Source organism: Macaca mulatta, chromosome 19 (assembly GCF_049350105.2).
Source record: "Macaca mulatta isolate MMU2019108-1 chromosome 19, T2T-MMU8v2.0, whole genome shotgun sequence".
Classification (NCBI taxonomy): Eukaryota; Metazoa; Chordata; class Mammalia; order Primates; family Cercopithecidae; genus Macaca; species Macaca mulatta.
The window spans coordinates 2961035-2983636 of record NC_133424.1 but is presented as its reverse complement, the minus strand read 5'-3'; the positions used below and the strand labels follow the sequence as shown (position 1 = coordinate 2983636).

Below are 22602 nucleotides of genomic sequence, written 5' to 3'. Positions count from 1 at the left end.
ACTCGTGCACCGTCCCCCCCCGCCCCCCCCGCCCCAGGTCGCCAGCGCCACGCACTGGAGACTGGCGGCATGGCCGGCCCAAAGTGCGCAGGCGCACTAGCCCCGGCGGTGCTTCCGTGTCTGCGCCCTGAGACCTTTTTGGCGCCGGCCCCGGCGTGAACGGGGACGGCGGCCGGGAGGGCGCGGTCCAGGTTCCCGTTCCCCGCGAAGCCATGCGGTACAACGAGAAGGAGCTGCAGGCGCTGTCCCGGCAGCCGGCCGAGATGGCGGCCGAGCTGGGCATGAGGGGCCCCAAGAAGGGCAGCGGTGAGCGGGACCCGGGAGACCGGGACAGTGCCAGGGGCGGGAGGCTGGGGCCGCGGTCCGGGCGCGGGTGCCGGAGGCCGGATTCCGGGTCGGGGCGCCGGGTGCGGGAGGCCGGGGTCCGGGCGGGGGCTGCCTGCGCCTCTGAGCGCGCGCTGTGCCCGCAGTGCTGAAGCGGCGGCTGGTGAAGCTGGTGGTGAATTTCCTCTTCTACTTCCGGACAGACGAGGCCGAGGTAGGGGCGTCGAGGGCGCGCGGGCGGATCCCAGGCTGGGGCCCCGCGGAGGCCGGGTGCTCACCGCTCCGTCCCGGCGCCCGTGTCTCCTCCAGCCCGTCGGAGCCCTGCTTCTGGAGCGGTGCAGAGTCATCCGGGAAGAGCCCGGCGCCTTCTCCATCAGTGAGTGGGGCTAGGGAAGCCAGCGGCGCCTCCCGCAGCCCGGGGCACCAGCAACGCTGCAACTGTCCCCTCCCCAGGCGCTCAAGGCCTCCTCTGTGTCCCCAGCCTGGCGCCACCCTCCCCAGACATAAGAATGCATTGTCCACGGGCAGCTCAAGGTCAGGTTCTCCTGGCGGGCACCATCCCGCCCACCTGCCAAGTCCACTTAAGCTTGGGTTCCTTCCAGATTCTGCTCTTTCTTCCCTGTGGGCCCAGGCTGTACTCACAGAGAGGCTGGGCCAGCCCCACCCAAAGCGTTTCCCAACTGCCACAACTAGCATGGGTCTAGCATTAGGTGGGGGTAGGGGGAGTGAGAGGGGGGTGTTCTCCTGGGTCTTAAGAGATTCCCTTCTGCGGGGAAAAATGGAGTCCCTGCTGGTTTGCCAGAGTGGCTGTCAAAATTTCACAGGTCGGGTGGCTTAGATATCAGAAACATTCTATACAGTTCTGGAGGCCAGAAGTCCTAGATGAAGGTGTTGGTGGGGCTGGGTCCTTCTGAGGCCGAAGGGAATCTCCCAGTTCCTAGTGGCGGCCAGCATCCTCCAGGTTCCTTGGTTTGTGGAAGTGTCACCTTGTCCCTGCATCACGTCTGTGCCCACATTTCCCCTTCTACACAGACGCCAAGCAGAATTTAGGGCCCACCCTGACAACCGCTTTTTACTTTATTATTTATTTATTTTTTGAGACAGGGTCTTGCTCTCTCGCCCAGGCTGGAGTGCAGTGGCGTGATCTAGGCTCACTGCAACTTCCCCCTTCAGGGTTCAAGCGATTCTCCTGCCCCAGCCTCCCAAGTAGCTGGGATTACAGGCGTGCGCCACCATGCTCAGCTAATTTTTGTATTTTTAGTAGAGACGGCGTTTTGCCATATTGGCCAGGCCGGTCTCGAACTCCTGACGACAGGTGATCCTCCTGCCTTGGCCTCCCAAAGTGCTGGGATTACAGGCTCCAGCCACTGTACCCGGCCCTCTTTTTTTTTTTTTTATTTTTGAGACAGAATCTTTTGTTTCCCAGGCTGGAGTGCAGTAGCGTGATCACAGCTCACTGCAGCTTCAACCCCCTTGGCTCAAGTGATCCTCCCACTTCTGACTTCGGAGTAGCTGGGCCTACAAGGCCCCACCACCACACCCAGCTAATTTTTGTTTTTGTAGAGATGGGGATTTTGCTATGTCACCCAGGCTGCTCTCGAACTCCTGAGCTCAAGCAATCCTCCCACCTCGGCCTCTCAAAGTGCTGGGATTACAGGCGTGAGCCAGTGTGTCCGGCCACAACCTCATTTTAACTAGTTTATTTGCCAAGACCCTATTTCCATACAGGGCCACACTCATGGGTTCTGGGGGTTCAGGACATGAACACATCTTTGTGGGGGCCAGAGGAGGAACAGTTTTGGGCAGTGGCAAGAGGAAGCTGCTCCTGTGGTTTTGGGCAGGACCGACCACAGGTGCTCCCTCCCCAGGCTTCATCGAGGACCCTGAGAGGAAGTACCACTTTGAGTGCAGCAGCGAGGAGCAGTGTCAGGAGTGGATGGAGGCTCTGCGTCGGGCCAGGTGGGGCCAGGCGGTGGTGGGCACCGCTGGGGTGGGCACAGCAGCCATGCAGAGCAGGCAGCTGACCCCGTGCCATCCTCTTCCCCAGCTACGAGTTCATGCGGCGAAGCCTCGTCTTCTACAGGAACGAAATCCGGAAGGTGACAGGCAAGGTGTGTGCAGGGCTGCAGAGGGCTGGGGCGGGGCTGCAGGTGGCTGGGGTGGGGCTGCAGGTGGCAGAGGCAGTCCTCTGGCCCTGGCTAATGGCCACCCGTCCACCCCACAGGACCCCCTGGAGCAGTTCGGCATATCCGAGGAGGCCAGGTTCCAGCTGAGTGGCTTGCAGGCATGAGCGCAGGGCATGGCGGTCGGCGTGCAGCTGGACAGGACTGGCCCTGCCCGGCCATGAGTCGCTTGGCCATGCCTGGATTTTGTTTGGTTTTTGGTTTTTGGATCAAGGTCTCACTGTGTTGCCCAGGCTAGAGTGCAGTGGTGCCACAGCTCACTGTGACCTTGACCTTCTGGACTCACGTGATCCCCTTGCCTCAGCTTCCCAAGTCGCTGGGGTCACAGGCATGAGCCGTCACACCCAGCCATCACACCTGGATTTCGGTGGGAGGTTTTTGGTTTGGAGACATCCAAAGCCTGAAGCCAGCTGGGTGTGGGCAGGGGCTGCATTTTGTGAAACTGCCCAGCAAGCTGCCCTCTCCGGGGCCCCGGGACCCACCTGACTGGCCTGGCACCTGGTGCCAAGTGCTGCTGCAGGATACACGCCCTCCCACGGGTGCCCCGCCTGAGTTGTGTGCATCCGGGGCCTGGCGAGCCCCTGGGCTGGTGGCGTGGCGCCCTGCCCCTGCTGATGAATGTACAGAGCCAAAGCTGTGAATGGCATGGGGGCCGAGCCCCCACCAGCTGTGAATTCTCCTGCAGACAGGAGGGCCCTGGTTGTGCGCCTGGGGAACTGGATGCCCTGGGGTCAGGGTGCTTGTGTTCAAATAAAGGTACCTCTTTTCCACACTGGGTGGCGGTGAAGTGAAGGAGAAGGGAGGGGCAGCTGGGGAGCCCCCACCCAAGGGAAGTAAAGCTCGGGGTCCTGAGAGGCAGGGGCTGGGCCCCCTGCACTGAGGGGGGAGCTGGAACCCCCAGCCAGGACAGGTGGAGGCTGGGACACAGGCCTGGGGAGAACGGGGCTGCTGTGTGGTACCAGGAATCCTGTGACGACCTGGGGTCCCGCCTCTAGCATTCATGGGTCCTCTCGGTGTGTGGCCGGGGCCTGGGCTGGCTGGCTTTGGTCCATCTGAGGTGAAAAGGACTTTGCTCATGTCACTGGGGTTGCAGATCGGGTTTTTTGTTCGTCGGAAGGCAGTTTGCCTGTGGCCTGGTGCAGTCATAAGCCTCCCCAAGGCCTGGGTGTCCTGTTGTCAGCCCCTGTAGCTTCTGCTAGGAGCACCCCTAGGCCCTCCACTCCCCCTGCTTCAGCGATGACACTAGCCGGGGCCTCTCACCGCCAGGAGATGCCTCATGCCACCCAGAAGAAAGGCTGCCATTCACACCAGGTCCAAGTGAAAACGGTCTGTTTATTACAGCGTCTAGAGGTGGGGATGCAGAATGCAGGGGTGCCCGGAGGGAGGGGCGCCCGCAGCCCGGGGGCGGACCGTGACAATGCGCGCAATCCAAATACAGTTCACCAGAAAGACACGGCAGAGCCTCCCGCATGTTACAAAGGCTGACACAGACCAGCAGCGTGTTGTGTTGGTGGGGGTGGGGGGGGGAGGATGTGACCACCGATGACGAGGGCAGTCAGCTGGCGGGCGGGGGGGTCCCCTGCTGACCACTGAACAGACTGACGCGTCTTGGGGGCAGATAAATTAAGGGAGAAGTCTTAAATAAGTCACCGTGTGTACCTCGTGGGCCAAGGAGGGGGTGTCCTAGTCATTAGGGTTCCTATCGATTCCTGAGCAAGAGCCACTCCCAGGCGCCGCCCGCCTGCCCACAGTCAGCAGCAGCAGCACAGGTCCCCGCCGGCTGCCCATGGAAACTCAGACCAGGTGCCAGCACCAGGCTCCAAGATCACCAGGCTCCACAGCCATCCCGCCACCTGCCATACACCCCCACTCAGTCTGGGAGTGCCCGAGAGGGACACGGGTCCAGGGCTCAGAACAGGAGAGTGTCCACAGGCAGCACCACACTAGTTCACGTGTGGCGACACGCATGTGACACGCATGTGACCCAGGAGGCTCAAGGAGACTTCTGCCTGGGCCAGTGGCTCCGAGACCCAGTGCGCGCCCTGAACACACGGTCGTCTGTGTGTGGATATGGGCTGCGTGGGCAGGAGCCCTGCGTGGCCCGTCTGCAGGACCCGCGGTGGCACCCGGACTGCCACTGTCCCCTAGAGGGAGGCAGAAGTGATACAGTGTTTAAAGAATGTGTCTTGTTCTAGACCAGGGACTCCATGCCTTCTCTGCCATCAACCCTGCAGCATATCGGGCCCATGGCGACATGGAGCGGGCTGCCCATCCTGAAGGCCAGGCTCAGGGCTTGGGGCTCAGGCAGAGGCACAGCACCTTCGAGCTGAGAGCACCAACGCGGGGCGGGGAAGGCGCTGGGCGCCACCTAAGGGACAGGTCTGGAGCACCATCTTCAGAACTCAACTATATTGGGGGACGGGTCTGAGAGGTTGTTGGGGGCCGGGGGAGGCAGCACCCCCACCAGGCACAAGCAGGGGTCTTCCAGGCCCTCCCACACAGCACTCGCCCACCTAGCAACCACAGAAACCTTTCCTCCTCGGCTCCCTCTGGAGGCCACGCGGCAGGAAAACGTGGTAGGGACGTGGTGTGTGTCCATCCTGCCCTTGGGAACCGGAACGCAGGGCTGACACCTGGAGGGTGGATCTGTGGCACCCTGGGGAAGGGGCTCCCGGATGCCACCTCACAGGGGCAAGCACTTGAGAAGGTGAGCTCAGGGAGTGCCACACAGCCCGGGGTCAGGTGTGGGCAGCTCAGACTCCAAGATCCCATCCTCCAGGGAGGGCACAGAGCCACCACTCCCCAGACAACCCAGGCTGACTGCAGGGCTCCCGAAGCACCAGAGTGGCCCTGCCTGCCTGCCACACCCCAGCCTCAGCGCCTCTCCTTCCACACCCAGTCCCAGGCACCCCCCAGGCTGCAGAGTCGGGGGCCGACATCACCCCAGGGCCTAAGGCCAGAGAGGCCAGGCTTTAGCAGTGCACCCCGGCCCCAGCACACCCACAGCAGCTGGGAGAGCCACCACAGGCTTCACGGGACGGGTGCCAGGCGTGACCCTGACAGAAGGGGATGTGGGGCAGGCAGGGGCGCCGGCAGCTCTGTCTGGGCTGCTGGGAGCTGCCACTGCGGGGTCTGGGGTGGGGGCCGACCCTGGGGCCACTTTGTGCACTGTTTGAATAAATAAGGTTTTTCCCCTCGCTTTTTTTTCCTCTTCACTGTGCATTATACCATCTAAAAATAAAAGCTGTCAAATCTATGAAATTTATAAATTCTTATCACATCTCTATAAAATACTGCCACTCATTAGTGTGACTCTCTCCTGTACAGAAACACCGACGGACCCACACAGGCCTGCCCCACATCGCAGGGCACGCTGCGAGCCACGGACAGCCGAGAAATACAAAAGTAAATGCACTTGTTAAACGTGCCTGCGCCGTCCTCACAGCACCATCGCACAGCACGGCCAGCTACACCACCGCGCAGACCCGTTCTCGTGCAAGGGCGCGACCCAAGCCCCGGAGGGTGAACAGTCTAAGGGTTCACAGTGCCGGGGTAAAGGTGAAGAGCTCAGGGCAGGCGCCAGGGGCTCAGGAAGGGGCTCAGGCCGCGGCGGGGGCCTCCGAGGAATGTGGTGGCGACGGGCCTGCCTTTGGTACGGGAGCAGTGCGTCGGGGGAGCTGGCCGGGCGGCGTTTCTGAGAACGGGGTTCGGCGTTGTCAGCGTCTAGTCAGCACCAAGCGGGTGGAGGCAGGCGCGGGCCTGGGGACGAGATAGCACCGGGGCAGGCTGTCGGCGAATCCGCTGGCGGGCCCGCCCTGCAGACACGTGTCTTTATATAGATCTCTCATATATAGATATTTATATTTCTCAATAGGTTGCCTTTTACCACTTAGATGGAATAAAATAAGTCAGAATTGTTTATACTTTTTAAAAAATGATAAATACTTTATCTAAAACTATCGACAGTACAAACTGGACCAGTCCCAGCCTCCTGCGGCGTGCGCCGCCGATTCACAGTGGAGCTCCCGTCCGTCCTCGCCTCTGCCATCCAGGGGTGGGAGCCCGGCAGGCCGGTGGGCACCATGCCACGGGCGCGAGTTGGTCCACACCGTCCTTGCATAGGTCTCGCGGTTGAGGTAGAAATCCTAGTTACCTGCAGAAGAGCACAGTGGGAAGAGCGACCACCTGAGGTTACCATCGCGTCTGGGGGAGCCCAACACTCACCCAGGCTGGGGACCGAGGCCTCCCACGAGCACACAGGCCACCTGGGGCCAGCACCATGACAGGCATGGTGCCAGCTCCCTCTAACCGCAACAGATGATGGGCGTGCCCCGTGGCAGACCCAGGGAGCCTGACACGTGGACACGCAGGCCAAGCTCAGGCATTCCTCCAAAGGAGACATACAGCCGAGTTCAGCTAAAGCCACCCTACCTGCAGCTCATCTCCTATGAGACCCAGCATAGCTTGTTCAGCCCACAGGTGCCCGCACCGACCCGCCTGGCCGACCAGCCCCGGCCACGGCCTCCGCCTTGGCTCCTGGCTCCCAGTCCTCCTCTCCTTGCCCGGTGGGCTTTGGACTCGCCCAGGAAGGCCTGCGTCCCAGGGCCCCCCGCCGAGGCAGAAGGCCAGGGACGAGCAGAGGGCACCTTCGCACTGCGCTGCCGGGCACACCATGTCCCTGGAGGGCACGGGTGGCCAACTGCCCTTGGGTCAGCGGCCACAGTCTCCACAGACTCTCAGGGGAGGAGTGGACAGGACAGTCCCTCAAGGCCTCACATCATCAAAACCACTCCTGCCTCCAACTTCCTCCTGGTCTCAAAGGTGGACACTATCTACACTAACCTGCCCGATGCGGTGCTGACATCTGAGTGGCTGAAAGCCCCCTGGCTGTGGGCCACAACCACAGAGCAGTGTGGCCGCCATCAGCCATGTCTAGCAAAGGAGCCCCAACACACAGGGCACAGAGCTTGCCTCTCGACCCCGCCAGGAACCCATCAGCCCCCAGGCAGGCGGGGCACCAGCGGCCTCACTGGCTCCCTGTGAGGGGATCCGAGGCCACCGGCCAGACAGGCCCGACCAGAGGCATCCAGCCAGCCACCCTGGCTCCCCAGGACCTCTACAGCCAGCACTGTGCCTGCTCCACGCTGGGCGCCTGGAGAACGGCACCAAGCCATGCCACCTGTCATGAGTGACCTGCGCCTGGTGCAGATGGAGCCCTGGAGGCCGCTCTAGGAGCTAGAGCCCCCAGCCCCCTGGCCTGGCACCCCGTGAGCCTCACCCACAGGGGCTGGCACGGCTGCCCCCAGGGCTGACCTCAGTCCTGCGGCATCACCACAGGGACCCAGCTGTGGGCAGCTGGAACTCAACACAGGCCACTCCACGCAGTCCCTCTCGCGCGACCATCTCCCTGGTCTCCCTGGCTCTCTCCCTTTTCCCTTCTCAGGACCCCCGGGACTTCTGCCAAGCCCTGTGGCCATCTTCTCTGCCAAAGGAAGGACAGTTCAGTGTCTGGAGTGAGCCACTGCGCGGGGCTCCGGCCTTACCTTACACAATACGCACTGCTAGCTAAGCAAGGTCTTTATCGCGGCTTAACCCCCGAAAGGTGCGCGGCATAGGGAGGCGGCATGCCGAGGGACACCCACACCGCGGACGGCCCCGTGGCGCTGGCCTGCGGGATCCCGGGCGCGGCCTGGGCCAGGGCCAGCCGGGGCAGGGGCTGGTGGTGCACCGTGAAGGAGGGGCGGGCGCCCTTGTGCGGGAGGGAGGTGAGCTTGATAGACAAAGAGGCGTTAGCAGGCGGCAGAGAGGCAGCAGAGGTGGGGGGCAAGAAAGCTTGGTTAGGCGGGAGGGACGCGAGGCTCTGCAGAAGCGCGGGCTCAGGGTTAGAGGCCAGCAGCGTTGGGGGAGGAGGCAAGGCGGCGTTAGGTGGAGGCGGGGCGTGGAGGACAGGCGGCCCCGCGGGGGGCCGGCCCAGGTGCGCAGGCGGGGGCAGCGGGGGAGGCGGAGGCGGAGGGGGCGGCCGGGTCTCAACCGAGGCCGGGGCCTGAAAGGAAGAGGCCGCCGCCTGCAGCGGGCTCGGGCCCAGCGTGGCGCTGCCACATGCAGCCCCGCGGCCGACACGGGCTCCAAACGGATGAGCAGAGGCGGAAGGCACCGCGTGGTTAAAGACACCTGCAAACAGGAGAGAAAAACGCAGCTTCAACAGGCGGCAGCATCCAGGCAAGCGCAGAGAAGCAGCCGCAGGCTCACAAAAAGGGAAGCGAAACGGAGGCGCCGGGCGCGTGCGGGCACCAAGCGCGAACAGCGGCTCGCAGGCTCGCGGTGGCCCGCCCTCCGGCCGCCCGCCCCGAAGCAGCCCCAAGGCCAGGCCGCTCCCCCGGCGGCTCCTCTCCGCCCTGTCTGGGCAGGAACTGCGGGGACTCGCTCTTACCCAACACCAGCTCCCAGAGCCTTCCAGAGCCCGGGCGGCCACACTTAGCAGGTGACCTCCACGGGAGAAAGTAATGCTCTGGTGGCCCTGCGCGCCGTGGCCTTCTGAAAACAAGAGGGACGCGGTTACAACCAGAGAACCCAAGACACATGGACTCAGCGTGAGCCCTCTCCCCACAGGACTGGGGTTCGCGACCGTGCCTGCCGGGACGGCGGGGACCAGCCAGCACGAGGGGACCTGCAGCTCAGCTCCTGGCGCCAGAGCGTGTGGAAGGAAACCTGCAAAGGAAGGGGGCGCCGGCGGGGGCGCGGGGGCAGCGGCCCTGCCTACCTCCAACTGTGCTGCCTGCCACCCCGGAAAAGCTGCCCATGGCGTGCGAGTTGGTCAGTCTGGTGGCAGCGGACGACACGTGCACCAGGCCTGCGGCAGCCGGCACAGAGCTGAACAGCGACTGCAGCACAGAGGAGCCGGCCACGGAGCCGAGGTTGGCCTGCAGGGACATGGGGCCGAGCGCGAACTGCGGTCCCGGCGGGAAGGGGCCCAAGAAGGGCCGGTGCGTCTGGGTGGAGGACGCCGCGCCGCCTGTGGAGGACGCCACCGGGGCCAGGCCGGGGCCGCTGAGGAGGCTTCCAGGAGGCACAGCCGCAGCGGAGATGAAGAGGTTGTGGCCATTCTTGAGGTCGAGCTCGCGGTCCCGGGCCTTGGCGGCCTTGCCGGTCAGCAGCGGGGTCTTGTCCGTGGGCCCGCACAGCTGCAGGCCGCCCTCCCCTGCCTCCTTGCTGCGGCTGCCCTCGCCCTTCAGCCCAGCCAGGCCATCCAGCTGCCTCTTGCTCAGGAAAGGGTTGGCGTCCGAGGCCTCCTTGCCACGCTGCGAGGGGAAGCTCAGCGGGGAGCTCAGGCCGGCCGCCTCGGGGCCCTTGTGGGGAAGAGAAGCACCATCGCTGAAGCTGTGTAAACTCAGGTCCGCGGCCAGGCCCCCGCCAAAGGTGCAGCCGTTGGCAGGGTTGGTGCTCGGGCTGAGTCCGTCAGCCCCCGACAGAGAGCCAGGAAAGCCTTTCCTGGGGTGGGTGGCCAGCTTGGCATCGGCAGGGGGCTCCTCCAGGGCGGGCCGGAACGTGAACAGGGAGTTCTGGCTGAGGGCGGAGCTGGCCTGCAGCGGGCTGTCTGCAGACTTGGCCAGGCCGATGTCGGAGATGGGCGAGAAAGTAGACTTCCACTTGCTGTTGTTGACTGGCTCGCTCGCGGGCGTGGGCTTCCTTCCCGCCAAGCCACCACCTGGCACAGAGGAAAGGCAGAGGTCGTGAGCCCAGAGCACCTGCCTGGGCTACCCACGAGGCTGACCGGGGCTGCTGCCACAGCACAGGCAACTCTGCAGGCAGGGCTGGCCACAGACACTCAAGATGCCAAAAAGAACAGGAAGGGACACGACAGGAGGGAAGGGGATGGGAGCAGACAAGATGGGATGGGACAGGAGGGGTACAGCACAGGATGACATGGCAGGGGATGGGACTGGATGGGACAGGAGGGCAGAGGACAGGACCGAGGCAGCTGAAGCGGATCTCAGAGAAGGCCATGCAGGATGAGCTCTCCCTTAGCTCTGGGGAAAATGCTGACGCCAGCAGGCCTCTGGGAGGTAAGGTAGGGCTGCCCCAGAGCAGGTCAGGGACTTCACCGAGGACGCAAGCAGGGCGGGGGATGAAAGCAGGCACAACTCGGGGGGAAGGCCAGGGTGCAAAGGAAATGGGACCCAAGGTGGCGATCCCCGCAGGTCAGCCACCCATTGCGAGAGCACGGCGCATTTGCGGAGGCCCTGGGCCTCCCAGAGGCAGTTCTGGAAGCCCAGTGCCCCAGTGTTGGCACCCACGCAGGACACTACGCAGCAGGCTAGCCAGTGGGTCAGCAGCACTGACCAGGCACCACGGCCGCACAGACAGGCCTGGCCACACCCCAAAACACTTGTTACTCACCATTTTCCAAGGTTTTCGGGGGAGATTTGCTTTCTAAGGAGATTGTTGCAATTTTTCTCTCAATTCTGTTAAGAAAAAAAGGTCATTAGGCCGGGCGCGGTGGCTCAAGCCTGTAATCCCAGCACTTTGGGAGGCCGAGGCGGGTGGATCACGAGGTCAGGAGATCGAGACCATCCTGGCTAACATGGTGAAACCCCGTCTCTACTAAAAATACTAGCCGGGCGTGGTGGCGGGCGCCTGTAGTCCCAGCTACTCGGAGGCTGAGGCAGGAGAATGGCGTGAACCTGGGAGGCGGAGCTTGCAGTGAGCTGAGATTGCGCCACTGCACTCCAGCCTGGGTGACACAGCGCGAGACTCCATCTCAAAAAAAAAAAAAAAAAAAAAAAAAAAAAAGGTCATTAATGCTTGAAACCCAGTTGTATGCTAAGAACGACACACATACTGAAAGCCAACAGCCCCGGGAGCTTGGGAGGCGGTGAGCAAGAAGCACCGGGCCCAGATGGGATCCATGCAGCCACCCTGGGCCAGGCCTCGACTGGGCGGCGGGGCCCTGGGATCCACCCCCGTTGCACCACAAAGGCACTGTCCTGGCAGGGGCTCCAGGGCCTCTGCTGGGACAAGGGGCCAAGAGATTAGGTATGGCAGCTGAATGGGAGAAGCCATTTCCCAGCACACAGAAGTGTGAGAATCCCAGACACAGCTCTCTCCCTACCTCCATCTCCCTGCCCCCCTCAGACCTTGGTGCCTCAGGTGGCAAACAATGCCACAGCATTGCAGGTCAGCACATGAAGCCACACCCAACCACACACTGCATGGGGTCACTTTGATCCAGTGTCCCAAGAACACACCAGGAACACACGAATTCCCAAAGATCCTGGAAACCACTAAGCTGAGCAATCCCAATGCAAAACGAGCACCCAAGTGCTAGAATGCTTTTTATGTGACACGTGCATGTACATGTGGGAAAGGAGCAAAATGAACTTAGACCACCACCAAAAGCGAACTAAGTTAGACCACCACCAAAAGCACACTTAGGGCTGCTGTGATGGTGCACGCCTATAATCCCAGCACGCTGGGAGGCAGAGGGAGGCGGAATGCTTGAGGCCAGGAGTTTGAGACCAGCCTGGGCAACATGGCAAAACCCTGTCTCTATAAAACAAACAAACGAACTAGGCACGCTGGTAGCGTGTGCCTGTAGCTACAGCTACTCAGAAGGCTGAGGCAGGAGAATCACTTGAACCCAGAGAGCGGAGGCTGCAGTGAGCCAAGATCGCGCCACCGCACTCCAGCCTGGGCAACAGATTAAGACTCCGTGTCTCGCCGGGCGCGGTGGCTCAAGCCTGTAATCCCAGCACTTTGGGAGGCCGAGACAGGCGGATCACGAGGTCAGGAGATCGAGACCATCCAGGCTAACCCGGTGAAACCCCGCCTCTACTAAAAATACAAAAAACTAGACGGGCGAGGTGGCGGGCACCTGTAGTCCCAGCTACTCGGGAGGCTGAAGCAGGAGAATGGCATGAACCCGGGAGGCGGAGCTTGCAGTGAGCTGAGATCCGCCCACTGTGCTCCAGGCTGGGCGACAGAGCGAGACTCCATCTCAAAAAAAAAAAAAAAAAAAAAAAAGACTCCGTGTCTCAAAAAAAAAAAAGCAAAAAACCCTACAACGTTATATCATTTCACAACGACTTGGATGGGTAGAATCAAAACAAGAAATTCATTGTGGGGACCTCAGACCCTCGTGCACCCGTGGTGGCAGGGTGGAATGGTGCGGCTGCTGGAGAGCACAGGGGGCTGGGCCACCCAGCACCTCTGCCCAGGCACCAGGAAACGGGAAACTCGCTTCCGAACACAAACATGCACGCCCGTGGCCACAGCAGCACTGCTCACAACCGCCAAGGGTAAGCAAGCCCAGCGCAATGGGCGAATGGATGGCAGAGCACCACCCAGCCACGAAAGGGGCTGAGGATGCACCTTGAGGACGTCATGCTGAGAGAGATGCCAGACACAAAAGGACACATCCTGTGTGATTGCGCTCCTAGGAGGTCCCCAGAGCCCTCAGATTCACGAAGACAGAAAGTAGGGTGGGGGGTGGGGGGTGCCAAGGGCTCTGGGGAGGGGATGGGGAGTGAGTGTTCCAAGGGGATGAGATTTTCTCAGAACGTGATGGAAGGTTCTGGATTTAGGCAGTGGTAATGTTGCACACTTTAAATGGACAATATAATATATGAATTTTATGTAACAAAGCTACTGCAATACACTGGGCGAGACATGTGGATGAGACCCTCACACGCGTCACTGCTGAAACTTCCCTCCTGCTGCACTCAGCTCCTCCTTGGCCTGCCTCTTCTAACCGGTGGCCCTGCTCGTGTCCCCCCCCCCCCCGCGAATGGCCCGGGAGGCCAGCCCTGCCCGGAACAGGGCCCAGGACCTGCGGGGAGGCCCCTCACTAAACAGATGCCTCCCTCCCGTCCAGGGCACCCCCTCAGAGCCTGCCAGTCCTCCCCACCCACACATGCACACGGTGAGCAGGCACCTCCTGCCCCTGCTGCCAGGCCCTGCCCCCCTCCAGGCCCCTGGACTCGCCGGGCGCTGCTGGGCTCATCCTCAGAGCCTGGCTCCTCGTCCGAGGTGAGCGGGGAGTAGTGTGCCCCATTGGTCTGGCTCAGAGGCCGCTCCTTCTTGAGCACGGGGGGCTGGTCGTGGTCCTGGTAGGGCACAGGGGAGCTCTTCAGGGAGGTCTCGGGGGACGAGATGGCTGTAATCTCCAGGGGCTGGTTGATGTTACTGACCTGAGGGCAGACAGACACAGCGGATGCATACACCACAGACCTGGGACCCCAAGGCAAGAGAGCCCCACGGCCCCAGGAGGCTCCTGTCTGCACCCCAGGGTTTCCTGAGGAAACTGACGCCCTGCCCAGTGGCCACTGCAGCCCCCATCCTGGTTCCTCCTGGTCCTCACACACGACCCCACAATCCCAGAGCCCCCCACACCCCCTCATGTGGCCACCCCCACCAAGGCCCCACAGCCAAGGATGAAGAAGCTTGCAGGCAGCTGTCGGCCGCTTCCTTCCAGGCTGCCAGGCCGCAGATGGTGGACAACGGCCAGACTCAGTCATAGCCCCCCATTCCCTCTGGTCTTTCTTTCACAGGCCGTGCTCCCCAGCCCCGCCGGTCCCCATCCTTACCATGGAGTTGAGGTTGAGGGGAGACCCCGAAGGTTGTGTGAAAAGGCCAGCGACGGACGGCAGGGCTCGGCGCTTGGGGGACACGCCTGCGCTCAAGCTGGGCGTCCCCGTCGATGCTCGCTTCCGCCGCCCACGCTTGCGGCTGTCCTGCCCGTGGCTCGGCACGCAGTCCCCACGGGAGCTGGCGGTCAGGGGGCTGTGCTTGCTGGAGGGCGACTGTCTGGCACTGCCCGCGCCCGCGGCGATGGTGAACACGATCCTCCTCTTGGCCTCACTCTCAGGATCTGAGAAACCGGAGTCTGAGGGCAAGTCCCCCTTGCTGGCCTCGGGGAGTGGGCCCTGGGCAGCCCCACCAAGCCGGGGGCTGGAGGAGAGCTGGTGGGCGGGAGAGGCCGGGAGCGAGTTCCGGGGCTGTGCCAGCAGCAGGGGGTGCTGTGGTGTGGAGCTGCGGGACCCCACGGTGGCAAAAAGGCTCCCAGAGCTGGAGGACTCATCCAAGGTGGCCGGCTCGGCTCCAGGTGTGAGGGAGGCCGGGCTGCCCGCCAAGGCCCCGCTGATGGCCACCGAGCCAGCATAGGAGAAGCCTGTCAGGAAGGACATGGGGGTGTCAGGGAACACAGGACGGGCTCAGTCCACAGGGGCAGATGCTGGGCCCCACTGCGCCAAAGAAAAAGCCAGGCTGTGGGAGCACCACCCTCCAGGAGCTCTGTGGCTCCAGGAGAGGCGGGGAAGTGGGCAGCAGGGCTGGAGTCTGAAAACAGCCCCTCTGGGGTGGAACCAGAAGGCTCTGTGGGCAAGCTCAGGGCTCAGGATTGACCCTGTGCCTCATGCCGCCATCTGGGCTGCCTGTGTCCTGCAGGTCCCGGCTGAGATGCTGCCTCCCGAGAAGCCTCCTGGTGCGGGCTCCCCGCTGAGCTGGGCTTCCTCTGAATAAGTTGCTCTCTGGCCCCGTGATCTCAGAGACACCATGAGGAAAGCCCAAGGCTGAGGGGCCTCCCTCCCACCTGTTCTCAGAGGACAACTCAGCTTGAACGCTCCAAGCTATGGCCACCCTGGAGGCTGCGGCCGCACTTCCCAGCCCACGATGAGTGGTGCACTTCCATGACCACCCAAGGACAAAGGGCAGCTTCTCTGCTTCTGCCAATGAGGCCTCAGTGCAGGGGCGCGGTGAGGCGCTTCTGGAGTTGGCTGTTTGCCACCCAGTTGAAAACCTCCCGAAACTGTCACTGCCTCTTGCAAAGCAGACCTCATCCCAAGGGCACAACCCAACCCTGTGAGGGCAGAGCTGCCCAGGCTTCGGCGGCCTCTCCGGGGCCCTCACGTGGCCAACTGTGAAGCCTGCCCAGCCTCCCTAGAGCCTCCTATCTCAAAGGCGGCACTTTACTCGTGTTGTTTTGTTTGTGAGATGGAGTTGTACTCTTTTTGCTCAGGCTGGAGTGCCGTGGCGCGATCTCAGCTCACTGCAACCTCTACCTCCCAGGATCAAGTGATTCTCGTGCCTCAGCCTCCCGAGTGGCTGGGATTACAGAAGCCTGCCACCACACCCGGCTAATTTTTGTACTCTTAGGAGAGACGGGGTTTCACTATGTTGGCCAGGTTGGTCTCGAACTCCTGTCCTCAGGTGATCCACCCTCCTCGGCCTCCCAGGGTGCTGGGGTTACAGGAGTCAGCCACCGCGCCCGGCCATTTTACTTTTTACTCCTAAAGTAGTAGCGGCCACATCACACCACGTGTCAACACGGGCCAGCAAACCAGCCTGGGGTCTGGCGCCCTGCGCTGTTGTAAGTCGAGTGTTACTGGCACACAGCCATGCTTGCCGACATGCCGTCTCTGCGGCTTCCACAACAGACCGGCCTGCAGTGTCGACAAAAGCCAAAGCAGCGTCCTCTCTGGCTCTTTGCAGAAACTGGGCTAACAGCAGTCTGGTCAGGCTTCTGAAGAAACCAGAAACCACGCCGCTACTAGCATGGAGGCCCACGGTCATGTGCCATTGGGCACTGCTGTGTGTGGAACTGATCCTGAGTCAGGCTGTGAGTAGAGGAGCCCCGGACAGCGCTGGGGCCGACCTCACGGGCTGAATTAGTACACCCAAGCACAAGGTGTCAGTGTTGGGAGACGCAGGCACTAGGCCGCGATGGCTGCAGCTGAGCCCGATCCACAACCCAGCCGGTGGGATGCAGGAAAGGGTGTCAGTAACGAGGCCTGGTGGTTCGGGGCAGCAGCCCCCATGATCACCCCAGGAAGCCGTGTTGCATTCCCAGCACCCCGGCCTCCTGCCTGAAGAGCAGCCGCAGCGAAGTCCTGAAGGCAGGCACAGGAGGGGCGTTACCTGCGGGGGCCAGGGCAAGGCTTCTGCTCCCAGCGCCGTGGGCATTAGCACCAATCTGCTTTTCAAGTGTGGACGAGGGGTCGCGGGGCTGCAGCACAGGACTGGGGGTGCTCCTCTGCAGAGAGAAAACCTCATGTCAGGGGCGAGACCCAGAACCCAATTGGAAATAGTGAGTGTGGAGGGCTGCAGCTGGCTGGGTCACCGTCCAGTCCAGGATGGGAAGAGGGCAGTGGGGGAACTGCAGTGGGGCCCCGGGCAGGTGGCGCAGCGAGGGTGGGCAGTGCGTGTGTGTGAATGAGGCAGCGGGCCTAAGGCAGGGAGGTCAGGAGGCGGGAGTCCTGGGGTCCGGCGGTGGGGAGGGGGTACTGGGCACCACTCAAACCACCCACAGCCCACCCTCAACAGGGAAAGTGGCTGTTCTCTGAGTAGCATGGACAAATGTCAGCAGTCGCGTGGGGGCGCTCACGAGACCACACCCGCCGGCCACCACCCCCACACTTCCCCACACCACACTCCAAGTCCAACAAAGGTCAGTAGTGACCACAGAACCCAAAGAGCAAACCTACATCCACACGGAAACCTGGACCCAGCGCTCACAGCAGAATGATTCACAATCGCCAAAACGGGGAGTCAAGCCGAGGCCCATCAACTGGGCATGATGAAGACGGCACACTCCGCCCACCCAGAGAATGCCCTCACGTGCCAAGAGGAGGGACAGGCCCGGACACGAGTGTGTTCGGGGTCCCGGGGGCTGGGGGACGGCTAGGGAGTGACTGCTGATGGGGGCAACACTTCTGGGGTGAAGAAAATGTCCTGAATTAGACTGAGGTGTATAAAAATACGAAAAAACCGACCGGGCACGGGGGCTCATGCCTGGAATCCCAGCACTGTGGGAGGCCGAGCCAGGTGGATCGACTGAGGCCAGGAGTTCCAGACCAGCCTGGCCAACGTGGCAAAACCTCCATCTCTATTAAAAATACAACAATTGGCTGGATGCAGTGGCTCATGCCTGTAATCCCAGCACTTTTGGAGGCCGAGGTGGGCGGATCACCTGAGGTCAGGAGTTCCAGACCAGCCTGGCCAAGACGGTGAAACCCTGTCACTACTAAAAATACAAAACTCAGCTGGGCATGATGGCGCATGCCTGTAATCCCAGCTATTAAGGAGGCTGAGGCAGGAGAACTGCTTGAACCCAGGAGGCGGAGATTGCAGTGAGCCAAGATCGCAAGATCGTGCCACTGCACCCCAGCCTGTGCAAGACTCCGTCTCGGGGGGTTGGGGGCAGATTAACCGGGTGTGGTGGTGGGGCATGCCTGTAATCCCAGCTACTCGGGAGGCTGAGGCAGGAGAACTGCTTGAACCCGGGAGGCGGAGACTGCAGTGAGTCAAGATCACACAATTGCACTCTAGCCTGGGTGACAGAGCGAGCCTCTGTCTCGAAAAAATCAAATAAAAAAGAACAGAAAATGCTAAAAACCGCTGAAGCGTATACTTGTAAAAAAATAGTTCAATGCCCAGAAAATCCCACCCATGCTACACAAAATGAGATTCTCTGCATGCACAGCACTGGGTGGGAGAACCCAGAGGCGGCTGCGAGGACAGGGGCCACAGCAGCCAACGGGGCCTCGTGAGGAGTGAGGCTGGGAGCCAGGGTGCGCCTCTGAGCTCCTCCTCAACCCAGAAGGTGTGAGGCCCTCTCTACTTGCACACCCACCTTTTACCCAAAAGAAAAAGACTGGCGATAACAACAGCCCAGGTCACCAGACACACCCCGGCTTCGGATGGTCCACCTTCACTGCACTGCCTCAGGCTCGACATCATTTAACAGCCTGTGACTTCACAAAGCGAGCCAGGTCTCGAGAACCCCAAACTCTGTTTTGCCTCAACATGACCCTTGGGGACGCCATCCTGGGAGCCACTCACCGCCCTCTCAGCGCGGCTGGGCAGCACCACGCTGGCCAGGGGGATGCTGACCGGGAGCTTGTTGGGCTGCACGGTGCTGAGCGGGATGCTGATGGGCAGGCTGGTGATGAGTTCCCCGCTGCTGCCGTAGGCGCGCTCTCTCAGGCCCTGCGGACGAAGGCCCGCCCCCAGGCGCGGGTCAACAAACCCCTCCAGGACAAAGGAACCACAGCCACAGGACAGGGGCTGCTGCAGCTCTCTCAAGGCGGTCCCCACGCTGCCAAGGCCCTGCAACCTTCCCCACACAGTCAGGCCCTCCTGGACACCAGCTTTGGGACGCTCCAGAGGCACATCATGCTCCTGCCATCTGAAAGCAATGCCCATCTGTCTCCTCCAGCCTGCCCACCCAGCTCGGTGGGCAGTGACCCGTGGGGCCACCAAGCCTCCCAGGGCCCACATCCATAGCACTGCCAAGTCCATGCAACGTCGCCGTCCATCCCTCTCCATCCCTGCACACACAGGCCAGTGGCCCCTGGGCAGTCCTCGAGGGCAGCGGCCTCCCAAACAGGGCTGTGTCTCCACCAGCACTTGCCGTCTGTCACTGAGAACTGAGAGGCGCCAGGGACACCCTGACAAAGCCCACACCCTCCATGGCACCTGCCCAGCGTCTCCTGTGACCTGTCCTTACCGGCTGCCCCCCAACTCAGCCACAATGTCCTCCTCCAGGTCAACCCCAGTCCCTCGCTGTGCCCCAAGGTCAACTAGGACAACCCCTCCTGCTAGCAACTCGCTCAGGCCGCCTCTGCTGAGCGCCTCCCTGAGCCCTGGGCGGGGGTTGTGGCCCGCACCTTCTCACTGCTCTTCTCTCCAGCAAGCTGCAAGGCCCCAGGTGACAGGGGCCGCGGGTCCTGGGGACTCAGCTTCATGCTGCCGGGCACGCTGGGGCTCTGGTAGGGAAGGCCGTTCTCCTTGGTGTGCTCAGCTCTGGAATGAGAAGTTACAATCACTCTCGAGGGCCACGCACTCCTGCTGAGAACCCCTGAGATCCTGAGCACAGCAGGGGCAGAGTCGGCAGGCGCCAGGTGCAGACCCCCACCCCGCCAGGGCACTCACCTCGGGTGCAGCTCACTGGCGGCCGGCCTGCCGGGCACCGTGTGGTCCTGGCTCAGGTGCCGCCTCAGCACAATCTTGGCCGGGGACAGCCGGGTGTAGTCGGGTGCAGCCAGGCCAGACAGCTTCTCCAGGCGCGGCCGGCCGCCGTGGCTGGGGGTGCAGGGCACCACCTCCTGGTCGAGGGGTGAGGCCAGGTACTGGGGCGTGTTCTGCTTGGACGAGGGCCGGCTCAGCGCGCTGCAGAGCTCATAGCCGGCAGCCTGGCCGTTCATGGAGAGCTCCGGGCTCATGCTGCTCAAGTGAGGCAGCGAGAACTTGGCGCAGTCCAGCTCCAGGTGCAGCCGGCCGGCGTCAGGCTCCAGCTCGCGGCCCAGGGCACCCTTCCCGCGTAGGTGCAGAGACAGGGCGTCATCAGGCGGTACACAGGACTTGAGCTGCAGGAGCTCCTGCTGCCGCTGGCTCTTCTCCAGCTCCACGATGCTAATCTGCAGGAGAGAGGGCGTCAGGCCCGCCCCACCTGGGGCCACACCGGGGACCCAAGACTGCAGCACAGATGCACACCCGAGGGGCGGCCGGACCCCGCTGCCTACATGGGATGGAAAAACCAAAGCCACGGACCACCTAGAGGCAGGGTCGGGAAGCTGGGGCGCCAAATAAAGCACCGTGGAGGGCCGAGGATGGTTTTTGCTGACATGAAAGCACCTTCTCCAAAAAGAGCAACAGGAGGATACAGAGCGCTCTTGTCTCTCAAAATAGACTCCGAGTGTAAAACACCCTCCTGTGGAGGGACACGCCAGTCGGATGTGGCAGCTTCCCTGGCGCCACGTCTCCGAGGGGCTTTTTCCTTTTGGTTTATCTGTTCTGGTTATGTGCTTTCCTTTCTGTTAACAAACATTTTGTTTCTTTATTACAGAAGAAAAATTATGACAAAAATGGTCAGAACCCAAATACGCTCTTCCCGAGGCCTCTACTCCCGGCAGACCCTGGGGCCTGGCTGTGGTAACGAGGTCAGCGACTTCCGTTTCTCTAACATATGCTAGTGAGACTCGCCCGGGCCACGTGAGGAAGCGGCTTGGCAGCACATGGGTGGCGCTTCCCGACGTCCGTCAGCCGCCCATGGGAGCCTGCCTCTGGGGACAGCCTTGCAGCAAGTTTGGTGCGGTAATTTGAAAGGGCAACGGAGGTCCGGTGACAGGGCACTAGGTCCACCAACAGTGAAACCACACTGGGGACACGTAAGGTCAGCAGGCGGGTACAGCCTCGACGGGACAGGGCTCTGGGAACAAAGCCCATGACCTGCTGCTTTCTTTTTTTTTTTTTTTTTTTTTTTTGAGACGGAGTCTCACGCTGTTGCCCAGGCTGGAGTGCAGTGGCGCGATCTCGGCTCACTGCAAGCTCCGCCTCCTGGGTTCACGCCATTCTCCTGCCTCAGCCTCCTGAGTAGCTGGGACTACAGGCGCCCGCCACCGCGCCCGGCTAATTTTTTGTATTTTTAGTAGAGACGGGGTTTCACTGTGGTCTCGATCTCCTGACCTTGTGATCCGCCCACCTCGGCCTCCCAAAGTGCTGGGATTACAGGCTTGAGCCACCGCGCCCGGCCTACAACCTGCTGCTTTCTAGGCTGCACAGCAGCTGTGGGCATCGCCCACCATCACCTGCCCCTGCCCGGGAGGAGGGAGGAGAGCACCTTCCCACCACACACCCTGCTCCACACTTCCTTTACTTGGCCTCCACAAATGCGTTTCTCGGTGTCAGAAAGTACAAGCTATTTTATCTTTCAGACGGGCCTGGTTCTGTCGCCCAGGCTGGAGTGCAGTGGTGCAATCTTGGCTTGCTGCAGCCTCCACCTCCAGGGCTCAAATAATCCTCCTGCCTCAGCCTCCCTGGGAGCTGGGACTACAGGCATGCACCACCACACCCAGCTAACTTTTGTATTTTTGGTAGAGACAGGGTCCCACTGTGTTGGCCAGGCTGGTCTCCAACTCCTAGCCTCAGGTGATCTGCCCGCCTCAGCCTCCCAAGGTGCTGGGATTACAGGCGTTCGTGAACCCCTGCACCAATCCAGCTATTTTTCTAATGAGCAAATTCTCCCCTAGAACTGTTACAGAAGCGATTTGCAAGGAGGCAGCCAGGAAATCAGGAAATCCTGGGTTAGCGCTGCGAATTCAGCCTAGCAAGCCTGAGATGCCCCCGGGAGCTGAGGGCCAGAGTGAGGCGGAGCCATCCACACAGCCAGCCTGCGGCCCAAGACAGGTTCCACAAGCCTCCGCCCAACTGTCCTCCTCCACCTTCCTCCTAGGCTGCTGCAACCGCAACCACCCCGGGCCTCAACACTGTCACAGGGAGGCCGAAGGGAGAGGCTTGGACACCATGGAGCGCAGCCTCGCGCGCAGCCCACCTGCAGCTCCAGGCAGTGCCTCTGCTTCTCTGAGATCTGGCTCTTCAGGGCCTGCTTCTCCTTCAGCAGCTTCTCCAGGGACAGCGTGGCCCAGTCCAGCTGCAGCTCCTCGCAGCGAGCCTTGAGCTAAGGGGACAGGGATGCGGCAGTTGTGACTGACTGGCTGCCTGCCTGGCACACTCCACACCCTCAGGGCAGGGTTCCCTGGACCCGCCTCAGTCAACAGCCTGTGTGTTTAGGGCACAGACCCCGTTTCTGGAACAGCAGGCTGAGGATGCAGAACAAGCGGAGACTAGGGCCCGCCACGGACAGATAAGGCAGCTCCAGCACCCACACGACGACAGGGGGGTGCTCCCATGACCCCACACCTTGAGCCTGACACGGTGCGGCTCCCTGACACCCAGGGCCGCTGAGAAACCATTCAGCCGAGGGCTGGGGCCTGCCTGATGGGACACGCTCGACAAGCTTTCACAGGTGGCGCGATTCGTCTCAAAACAAACCCCGTGAGAGGCGAGCCTTCCAGAGCCTCCCGTCTGCAGAGAGGACACACCCACCCAGGCAGGGCCCCTCTGGTTCCCTCAATGTCCCTGTCCCTGCGCTGCGGCACCCACCAGCTGCAAGCTCTGGCTACGCAGCGCACGGTTGTCCTGCTCCAGCTGCTCCGACTGCTCCCGCAGCTGCTGGTTGTGGGCGGAGATCTCCTTCTGTGCCTGAATCAGGTCGTTGTAGGTCAGCGCCTTCACGCCCAGCTGGGGACATGGGGTGGGGCAG

The 22602-nt window shown here is 62.0% G+C and overlaps 2 protein-coding genes and 1 non-coding gene across 6 annotated transcripts in view; 2 read left to right on the top strand and 1 right to left on the bottom strand.

Moving 5' to 3' along the window:
* The first annotated feature begins 131 nt into the window (after window positions 1-131).
* PLEKHJ1 (pleckstrin homology domain containing J1) lies at window positions 132-6442 on the top strand. 2 transcript variants are annotated; one of them, NM_001376257.1, is given in 6 exon segments: window positions 132-306; window positions 471-538; window positions 634-700; window positions 2193-2283; window positions 2372-2435; window positions 5835-6442. In NM_001376257.1, coding segments are annotated over 6 exon segments (831 nt in total). In that variant the 5' UTR covers window positions 132-212; the 3' UTR covers window positions 6282-6442.
* MIR1227 (microRNA mir-1227) lies at window positions 2284-2371 on the top strand. Its single transcript, NR_032304.1, has one exon. It is a non-coding gene; the product is annotated as a microRNA mir-1227 (primary transcript).
* Window positions 3820-22602, bottom strand: part of DOT1L (DOT1 like histone lysine methyltransferase) — a 72960-nt gene continuing 54177 nt past the window's right edge. The window contains exons 17-28 of one of the 3 annotated variants that reach the window (XM_077978915.1): window positions 22443-22580; window positions 21832-21957; window positions 19434-19918; window positions 19169-19304; window positions 18342-18488; window positions 16419-16533; window positions 14090-14673; window positions 13488-13693; window positions 10905-10969; window positions 9268-10212; window positions 8051-8678; window positions 6431-6660 (exon numbers count right to left, since the gene is read on the bottom strand). In XM_077978915.1, the coding sequence (XP_077835041.1) occupies window positions 8086-8678; window positions 9268-10212; window positions 10905-10969; window positions 13488-13693; window positions 14090-14673; window positions 16419-16533; window positions 18342-18488; window positions 19169-19304; window positions 19434-19918; window positions 21832-21957; window positions 22443-22580 (3540 nt within the window). In that variant the 3' untranslated portion in view covers window positions 6431-6660; window positions 8051-8085. Of the gene's footprint in view, window positions 8679-9267; window positions 10213-10904; window positions 10970-13487; window positions 13694-14089; window positions 14674-16418; window positions 16534-18341; window positions 18489-19168; window positions 19305-19433; window positions 19919-21831; window positions 21958-22442; window positions 22581-22602 lie in introns of all 3 variants that reach the window. The other 2 variants (XM_077978913.1, XM_015122411.3) reach the window with 2 other exon arrangements.